Source organism: Lathyrus oleraceus, chromosome 1 (genome assembly GCF_024323335.1).
Source record: "Lathyrus oleraceus cultivar Zhongwan6 chromosome 1, CAAS_Psat_ZW6_1.0, whole genome shotgun sequence".
Lineage (NCBI taxonomy): Eukaryota > Viridiplantae > Streptophyta > Magnoliopsida > Fabales > Fabaceae > Lathyrus > Lathyrus oleraceus.
Window position 1 is genome coordinate 426,562,338 of NC_066579.1, and position 10,001 is coordinate 426,572,338.

General features: G+C 36.2%; 1 protein-coding gene across 1 annotated transcript; it reads left to right on the forward strand.

Annotated features, from left to right (window-relative positions):
• The first annotated feature begins 365 nt into the window (after positions 1-365).
• On the forward strand, positions 366-9,644 carry LOC127079273 (ISWI chromatin-remodeling complex ATPase CHR11). The gene is made up of 25 exons (XM_051019683.1): positions 366-700; positions 975-1,103; positions 1,201-1,307; positions 1,871-1,974; positions 2,316-2,413; positions 3,643-3,822; positions 3,919-4,140; positions 5,316-5,450; positions 5,534-5,816; positions 5,904-5,977; positions 6,109-6,329; positions 6,423-6,510; positions 6,600-6,693; positions 6,787-6,975; positions 7,094-7,125; positions 7,248-7,324; positions 7,411-7,500; positions 7,578-7,647; positions 7,743-7,797; positions 7,880-7,938; positions 8,016-8,181; positions 8,587-8,765; positions 8,850-9,065; positions 9,155-9,253; positions 9,348-9,644. Exons 1-25 carry the CDS (start codon positions 473-475, stop codon positions 9,363-9,365), a joined length of 3,213 nt encoding a protein of 1,070 aa, XP_050875640.1. The 5' UTR covers positions 366-472; the 3' UTR covers positions 9,366-9,644.
• Positions 9,645-10,001: the final 357 nt, after the last annotated feature.

The window sequence follows — 10,001 nt, forward strand, 5'->3', positions numbered from 1 at the left end:
ATTCCTAAACCAAATTGATAATTTATTTTATGCTATGTCTACCTGATAAATAATGACTAATGGTGAATTCAAAATTCAATATCCGAACATATTTATTAATTGTATTTTTGCGCAGTTAGCGTCTGGATTTAGAAATTTTACGAGTGTGTGTGACTAAGACATAGTAATGTCTATTGAACAATATTTTTTCTTCTTTTTGTCACCAACTTATCTTGTATTACATTTTGTGGACTTTATGATGGGCCTGGGTACACAAAGGTGGGAAAATCTACATTTCCAAACCCATGGCGGGAAATAAAATTTTCCTTCAAAGTCGTAGCCGTACATTTACTTTCTTGATCGAACGGCCATAAACATTACAATCACAAACCTTTGCCCGAATCTTATAACCATAGTGACTTCAAACATCAATTATTACAACCCCCTTTCGTTCACTACCGCTCACAACACAAACCCTTGAATTCGAGATTCAATGGCGAAAGCTTCGAAGCAACAAGCTTCTTCCGACGAAGAATTCTCCAACTCGTCGACTTCATCGGAGGAAGAGCAAGTGAATGAACAGATCAACGAAGAAGAAGACGAAGAGGAGCTGGAAGCTGTAGCTCGTGCGGCTAGTTCCGATGATGATGAAGTTGCCGGTGATAATCCGCCGGATTCCGATGAAGATGCTGCTGCTGAAGACGCTGACGACGATGAACAGGTCTAGCTCTTATTTTGCTCTTTTTTGTCCAACTCCTTTGTTGATACTTTGCTATTTTGTACTCTAGGGTTTGTATTTTCTGGTGCTGATTAACTATGCATGTTTTTGATATTGAGATTGTGAGATGAATTTTTGACTTGAATTTTTGTTGACTTGATTTGAAAAATCGGTGAAAACTCTCATTCTACAGTGAGAGTGAGAGAGAGAGAGAGAGAGAGTCTGTGTGTTTTTGATAAACAACTTGTCACAAGCTGCTTTTGTTGTGTGGTTTTAGGGAGGAGATGATGATGCTCCTGAAATCAGCAAACTTGAGAAGGCTAGACTAAAAGAAATGCAGAAAATGAAGAAGCAGAAAATTCAGGAGATATTGGATACTCAGAATGCTGCCATTGAAGCTGACATGGTGTGTTAGTTATGGTTATATTAAGCTACTTTTTTTTTTTGTATTATAATAAGCTCTGATAAAAAGGTTAGTCTAATACAATTATAATGGAATTCAGAACAATAGAGGAAAGGGACGTCTGAAGTATCTCTTGCAGCAGACTGAGCTGTTTGCACATTTTGCAAAAGGCGATTCATCATCATCTCTAAAGAAGTCAAGAGGAAGGTGCAATTTCTAAGATTCATGTGTCATATGCTATGATATGATATGCTATGCCATGACATTATCTTTTTTCTGTTTTTGGTCTGAATTTGGTTAGATTTACCATCCATATCACATCACAAATAATACCTTCATCGTGTCAAAGTTTCACACATTCTTTAAGGTTTTAAACGGTGTAACCAAATTTTTCTATGCCAAGGAAATTGTTGAAACAAACCCCTTATTAAATAATTGAATATTCAGGGGGAGTTCCCAGGCTCTTCATTCTGTGATTCAGATTGTCTAGCATAGTCATTTATCTTTTTGTTTTAACATCATACAATTGTCAAAAAGTTTCCCGTTCAAATTTAATTCATGTAATTCAGTTATTATGTGTCATTAACTCTCTTTTAATAAACTAATACTTAAGAAGTGATTGCTACCTAATTAAAATAAATATTTTCTCCATCTATGCTGGTGTTATGACTTTGATTTTCAGAGAAGCAGCAAAGAGTTGTGACTGATCTTGCATTAACTTTATACCATACTAACAAACTTAACTGGCATTTAATGTTGTCTGTTTTTAGTGGCCGCCATGCGTCAAAAGTGACTGAAGAAGAGGAAGATGAAGAGTATCTGAAAGGAGAAGAAGATGGCGTTGCGAACACTCGTCTGATGACACAACCATCATGTAAATATCCTATGTGTCTGCTTGCCTGGTTTATGCCATATTATATTTCCATTTGAATTTTATTTTAATTATTTTATTACATATGTGATGCATGTTTAGTTTTTTCTCCCACTCTTCTGCTATCAATTGCTGGGTAAGGATGTGAAGCTGTGCATTAGTAGCATAACTTCACAGGGAACTTTTATATCTACCAAACATTTTACTTGATTCTTATTCTGGCAGTAGACTTCAGTGGGGGCAGGGGGCTTTTCAACTAAATGTGCAGCTTTATCTTCACTGTTAATTTTTTTGAAATTTTGGCTCATATGAATGTGAATCAAGTATTTGATATTTATTTTTAGGTATTCAAGGGAAGATGAGGGATTATCAATTGGCTGGACTAAATTGGCTCATTAGATTGTATGAAAATGGAATAAATGGAATTCTGGCTGATGAGATGGTATGTGTTTAATTTTGGGCTTGCAGATGTGTGTCATAATGGTTATCAAGATCTAGATTTAGATAGTAAAATCTTAAGATTACGTGTTTCTACTCTGCCCATCCAATCAGAATTGCTCACAAGATCCTGTTTTAGGGCAAGATGGGTGTGAGGTTGTATTGAAATCGTTTATGGATCATGAAATCATATGATTGCGTGCGATCTTGAGTATTTATAGGCTCGGATTTACTCAGGTCGTGCATGTCCTGGCCGGGTAAGAACAAAGAAACCCTATTTTAAAATTGTGAACTTATAGCAGCTGTAGTGGCACTATACCGCTATAGTGTAACATAATTTGAACAAACCACTACTGTTCCATGATACACTATTTAGTACAAAGTATTGTTAAATAGCAACCAAAGCGGTGCTGTAGCACTATCGTGTAGCAGAGTTTTAACAATCTGCTATTTTCTGCAATTGACAACAATGACACACAAACAAGTATTTTTTTGTTTTGGTGGGATCTTATGATCATAGTTATCTTATGTTTTGCAATCTTCTATCCCCTCCTAATCTTGGTCAAAATCCCTATCTTGACAACCTTTCTCACTGTGTTGGTAGTCTCAGTTGCGCAATACCAGTCCCTTAAGTTGCTAGAGTGGCATAACAGACAGCAGGATAGCCGCCATTGCTTAGACTAAAATCAGTTTACAAAGTTAACATGAATACTCAAAAATAGGAAAATACACAATTAATGATACAATCATACTTGATAGTTAAAGAACCTAAAGGATTTAGAGCAATGGAATTTAAGTAGAGAAGACCAACATCAGAGAACTGAAGTAAAAGTAGGAAGAACAAACCAATTGTTTGTGAGCAAGTGCATAACAAAATGAAGATCATATACTCTTAAAAGGGTTCGGATTGAAATTTATAACCCTAAAAAAGTATTTTGAGGAATTTAACCCTGAAACCCTAATAGCAAACACGATAGTAGTTTACCGTAGTTAGTGGCTGCAACAACCACCATTGCTGATGCCGGCACTCAAGCCAAAAGCGTTGTGCCGAACCCCATCATGGCTACACTATTCCATGCTATTGACAACATAGCTTTCTCATCACATTAACTGCATGTGGATTAACTATGTGTTTGTAGTTTGATAACCTGAGTTGATTTAGATGCCTTACTCAGCTTCAATGTTATTGGTGAGTTGATTTTTATTAATTATAACAATAAATGTAATTTGCAGGGGCTCGGTAAAACATTGCAAACTATATCTTTAATGGGTTACTTGCATGAGTTCAGAGGAATTAAAGGTCCTCATATGGTGGTTGCCCCAAAATCAACTCTTGGGAATTGGATGAATGAGATTCGCCGCTTTTGTCCTATTCTGCGTGCTGTAAAATTCCTTGGCAACCCTGAAGAAAGGGTATGACCAATGTTGCTGGGTTGGCTTATTTTTGCAATAGTAACAATTGATGCTTAATTGTAGCGCTTATTTGTTGATGATTTTAAATTAATGCAGAGACATATAAGAGAGGAATTGTTGGTTGCTGGGAAGTTTGATGTTTGTGTTACAAGTTTTGAAATGGCTATCAAGGAGAAGTCTACTTTACGTCGATTTAGTTGGCGCTACATAATTATCGATGAAGCTCACAGAATAAAGAACGAGAATTCATTGCTCTCTAAAACAATGAGGATTTTCAATACAAACTATCGCCTCCTCATTACTGGCACGCCACTTCAGGTATGGTATATTGTATTATAATAGTGTAGTCATGTGAAAATGGCATTTTCTTATCTTTTTATAAAATTCAATTCAGTATCTATTATAGATATGGAGGTGGTTCCATACCAATTTTTGCAATCAATCATAAATGGTACATTGGTACGGTGTCATCTATATCAATCTCATTAAATATTCAGATGAGGAAACTGTTAGAAGCATTGGAGAGTGTGTCTGCATTGTTAATTTCATATTGTGCCTGTTTTTATATATCTTCATTGGTTACAGTAGCCCAGACCAACTTTGAATGTTTGCTTCTTTATTTTTGGGGGAGAAGGGGTGCAAAGAGGTGCTAAAATGGGCTGGGCTGAAAAGCCTGCTAAATAGTAGGGCTTGAACAAGAAAATTAGGGCCCATTTATAAACCAGGCTTTGCCTTGCCCGTTGAAGCACATAGTTTAATCAGGCTAGTCCGCCTGGCTTGCAGGTAGCCTGCTTAAAACAACTTAAAACAATTTATTAAGAAAAAGAAATTAACGCAGCAGTCATCACACATTCAAACGGTGACATCGGCGCAACACAACACTAGTCTGATATTCCATGTATTCAGTCTTAAGTTTTTACTATGTCCCATATTTTTAAGATAAAAAATTACTTTATTACTTTTAAAAATAAATATTAAATATAAACTGGGCCGGTCTGAAAAACTGCAGCCTGCAAAGGGCCTGGATCGGGCAACAAAAATGTAGCCTGTTTGTATCCCAAAAAGCCTAAATCTGTTGCAGGCCGGGTAATCTGTTTTGCTAACTCTAGGTGTGAGTGAGCAATAGTGCATTATGAATAGAAATCACAACTACAGTAAGGAAAGAATTTAAAATTCCACTAAAAGATGTATTTAACAATTATTGGTTATTCTTCCAGCCTACATGGAACCTTTAGTATATGGTATGCAGCAATTTCATTAGAGGCAAGGCATTTGGCATTGTGTTGCTGCTGAGTTTTTTGTTAGATATGTAACTTTGCATTGATTTAAGTATTAGTATTGCTATTTAGTGTTATTGTTGGTTTTTTAATTGCCTTTCTGACTTCTTTTGAATTGCAGATTTAGACTCCCTTCCTGTCCTAGTGTTTTTCTTTTGTTTGTATATATGTGACTCAAGTATTTACTGCTGTTCATGACCTCTTTTAATGTTACAGAACAATCTCCACGAACTTTGGTCTCTGCTCAACTTTCTTCTGCCCGAAATTTTTAGTTCTGCTGAAACCTTTGATGAATGGTTTCAAATCTCTGGTGAAAATGATCAACAGGAGGTTGTTCAACAATTACACAAGGTAACTTATAGAATTTTTTTTGATCACCTTCACTGTTAATCTGATGCATAAAATTGACACTTTCATTTTCTTTGTATATCAAGGTTCTCCGACCATTTCTCCTTCGAAGGTTGAAGTCGGATGTTGAGAAAGGGTTGCCACCAAAAAAAGAAACCATTCTTAAAGTTGGCATGTCACAGATGCAGAAACAGTATTATAAAGCATTACTGCAGAAGGATCTCGAGGTTGTCAATGCCGGTGGAGAACGGAAGCGCCTCCTGAATATAGCTATGCAACTACGCAAATGTTGTAATCATCCATATCTTTTCCAAGGTGCTGAACCTGGTCCTCCCTATACAACAGGAGATCATCTCATTACCAGTGCTGGTAAGTTCTGTTCACTGTAAGAGTTCAGAAGATCTTTCTGGGTTGATTAATAAAACACATGCTTTATTTTAATAATTTCATCTGCAGGTAAAATGGTTCTTTTGGATAAATTGCTTCCTAAATTAAAGGAGCGTGATTCTAGGGTCCTTATATTTTCACAGGTTTGTTTTGTTGGAATCTGACTCTTGTCACTGATGATTATAAAGTTCTTATATGCTGCAATCCATTTGTAATAGTTCTCATATTTCCTTTTCAATTTTCTTCTGTGCTTAATTTCTGGTTCTTCCCCCAGATGACTAGGCTGCTAGACATTCTTGAAGATTATTTAATGTTCCGTGGATATCAATATTGTCGCATAGATGGCAATACTGGTGGGGATGATCGAGATGCCTCCATTGAGGCTTACAACAAACCGGGAAGTGAGAAATTTGTCTTCTTGTTATCAACTCGAGCTGGGGGTCTTGGTATTAATCTTGCTACTGCTGATGTCGTCATTCTGTATGATAGTGACTGGTCAGTATTTCCAACGGTTGTGGATGCAGCCATCTGATTTGTACCTGTACCATAATCATTACTGCTGGTTAATGGTTTGTGATTTTGAGACAGGAACCCACAAGTTGACTTGCAGGCTCAGGATCGTGCTCATAGGATAGGTCAGAAGAAAGAAGTTCAAGTGTTCCGTTTTTGCACTGAGGTTTGCAATTTTAAACTTCATTTGGTCATTCCATTTTTATATTCACTGTGTATGTGTTGGTATCTCATCGCATCATGGTTATGCTACAGTATACAATTGAGGAGAAAGTCATTGAAAGAGCTTACAAAAAGCTTGCACTTGATGCTTTGGTAATTCAACAAGGGCGGTTGGCTGAGCAGAAGAGTAAGGACTTGCTGGGCAATCTTTCATCCTTCTTTTCTTCACGGTGTACTATATGGTTCATCTAATATGGATTCCATTGGCTTATATATGCAGCGGTAAATAAAGATGAGTTGCTTCAAATGGTTAGATTTGGAGCTGAAATGGTTTTCAGTTCCAAGGATAGTACAATTACAGATGAGGATATTGATAGAATTATTGCCAAAGGAGAAGAGGCAACTGCAGAGCTTGATGCCAAGATGAAGAAATTTACTGAAGATGCGATCAAATTTAAGATGGATGACAGTATGCAATTTATCACTATATTTTAGCCTTTAAAACAATAATGGTTTGATGCTTAAAATTTTTATGCTTTCAGCTGTTTATTAATTTGACATTACTGATTACCTCTACTTTCTTGTAGCTGCTGAGTTATACGACTTTGATGATGATAAGGTAAAGTTACATTTTATTGTGTCTTTGATAACTATTTTAATTAGCTTTGAATGAACCTACTCTCCCTTGCCCCCTTATTATTCAACTAACCCAGACAATTATTTTGATTTCTTTAAATAAAGGATGAGAACAAATTTGATTTCAAAAAAATTGTGAGTGAAAACTGGGTTGAACCACCAAGAAGGGAGCGGAAGCGCAAGTAAGGATTTTCCTTTTACATTTTATGCATCCAGTTTTATTGAATATATTTTTATGACATGTTATGCTGGTTCTGGGGGGTTGTAGTTACTCAGAGTCTGAATACTTCAAGCAAACCTTGCGCCAAGGTGGCCCCACTAAACCAAAGGAGCCCCGCATTCCTAGGATGCCACAGTTGTAAGTTATGCACTTTATTTTTCCTTTTAATGTAGAGCTTCTGCTATAACTGATAGTTTTTGTTCTTCTTCCCCCAGGCATGATTTCCAATTTTTCAACACTCAAAGACTGAGTGAGCTGTATGAAAAGGAAGTGCGTTATCTCATGGTAGGTATATGTAAAATGAATGTGTTTATTTATGTTTTTTTTAGGTTTAGCTTGTGTAGATCCTACTCAGTACCTAACATTTTATAAAATTTCAGCAAGCACATCAGAAGAGTCAGGTGAAGGACTCGATAGATGTTGATGAACCAGAAGGTACAAAGTATTCTGCAGACTAATGTTCTGACTCCTTTTTGCCTGTATATTTAATTTTAATTATGATGTATTGGGTGTATAGAGGCAGGAAATCAATTGACTGCTGAAGAGATGGAAGAAAAGGAACATCTTCTAGAACAGGTGAACAATGATCTCCTTTTTGCCCACTAGACTTTCATATTGACCTATTGTTGAGTTTTGTTATTTGGTCAATATAGGGATTTTCATCATGGAGCCGGAAAGATTTTAATACTTTCCTCAGGGCATGTGAGAAATATGGTCGAAATGATATACAAAGCATTGCTTCTGAGATGGAAGGAAAAACTGATGAGGAAGTTGAAAGATATGCCAAGGTCTTCAAAGAAAGATACAAGGAATTAAATGGTAATGTTACAGCCAATTTGAGTGTGACTGTGAAACAAGCTTTTGTTTTATGTTTGAACATTGGAGTTAGAATATTTAGCCAAATCCAAATCATTTTCTATCTGCAAATCTTCAGATAACTTTTTCAAAACTCGATTTGCTTGTTTCATACAGCCAACAACTTGTGTTTGTATTTTGATATGGACTTGTTTAGTGCAATACAACAACAACAAGAACAACCAAGCCTTATCCCACTAAGTGGATAAGGCTTAGTGCAATGTTGAGTTAAAATGCTACACGTTTCTGTATCAGATGTATCAATTATTTTATCTGTATGTGTGATTTATCAATCCTAGCTTGAAATTAGTTTCTTGTTAGAATGTCAAGATTCTGCCTAATCTGTTCAATTTGAATAATTTACTGCAGATTATGATAGAATTATAAAAAACATTGAGAGGGGAGAGGCTAGAATTTCTCGGAAGGATGAGATCATGAAAGCTATCGGAAAGAAATTGGACCGCTACAAGAATCCTTGGCTAGAGTTGAAAGTACAGTATGGACAAAATAAAGGGAAACTATATAATGAAGAATGTGACCGATTCATGGTAGGAATTTTATTTATTTCTTCATGCCCACTGCCGTCCTTCCTTGGTTTTGAAAATCTTACTTTTCCTGCTATAAATTTGCAGATATGCATGGTTCACAAACTTGGCTATGGTAACTGGGATGAGTTGAAGGCTGCATTTCGAACATCACCTTTGTTTAGATTTGATTGGTTTGTTAAGTCTCGCACAACCCAAGAACTCGCAAGGAGGTGTGACACTCTTATTCGGTTGGTAGAAAAGGAAAACCAGGAATATGATGAGAGGGAAAGACAAGCTCGCAAAGAGAAGAAGCTTGCCAAGGTTTCAATGTTTACCCAAAAAAAATTGTTACTAATATTGTATTCATTGTGATTTTGTTTTTATTGTACTCAAGTTTGACAATCTTTCAGAACATGACTCCAACAAAGCGGGCTTTGGCAAGACAGACTGAGAGTCCATCTTCTACAAAGAAGCGGAAACAGTTAACTATGGACGATTATGCTAATTTGGTATGCATACTTGCTAACTGTGCATTATATTCTTTCTTGCTTGCTCAAGTTTTTCTATGCTTACTTACTAAAGCAGATGATTCTGTTGTTGCAGGGTAAGAGGAGAAAATAAATGGACATCCTAAATTGCAAAGGAGTGGTTGGGGTAGGGGTTTTGAGACATTATGCAATGTTTGTAAACCCACTTACAATCCTTTAGATTTTAATAGCTAGTTTAATGAATGTAAAATTATAACTGTAGTAATTATGCATTAGGCTAATGTTTTGAAAGCCTCGAGGGTTTGTTGTCAAATGGAGGTTATATACTTGTATAAGTTAAAGTCTTAGAGAACAATATTATAAGACATCTATAACATGGTTACTGCCGGTAATTGAAATATCTTTTTGGTAAGGCAGAATTGTAAGTGCACTTTAAAGTCCAGCGAGACAAATGTCATGTGCCAATTAATTTCACTTGTAAACTACTAAGATCTGTTGTTGGCAAGCCAGAAAAGACCTGCCTAGCATAGCCTTAATCTCTATAATAAGTTGTTGATTTTAGACGATGATGTGGCTTTAGATCTCATTTCCGGTGTCTCTGGCCACTTTTTGTTAGTGTCACTTTATCTTTTATCAACTTAGTCTTCTATGTTAGGCTCTGAGTTTAAAATCAAAGCTTGCTATACAAGGGCCAAAACTATATTTGAGCTCTTTAAACTATTTGATTCATGACTTAAACAAGGTATTTCTCCTTCCTTCGCGTCTTCTT

What these genes read in the sequence shown, in the direction of transcription:
- LOC127079273 (XM_051019683.1), top strand. Translation starts at nt 473, where the DNA reads ATGGCGAAAGCTTCGAAGCAACAAGCTTCTTCCGACGAAGAATTCTCC. An exon ending in ACGACTTTGATGATGATAAG is followed by an intron (nt 7,126 to 7,247) that starts GTAAAGTTACAT and finishes CTTTAAATAAAG; the next exon opens with GATGAGAACAAATTTGATTT. An exon ending in AGATGTTGATGAACCAGAAG is followed by an intron (nt 7,798 to 7,879) that starts GTACAAAGTATT and finishes TTGGGTGTATAG; the next exon opens with AGGCAGGAAATCAATTGACT.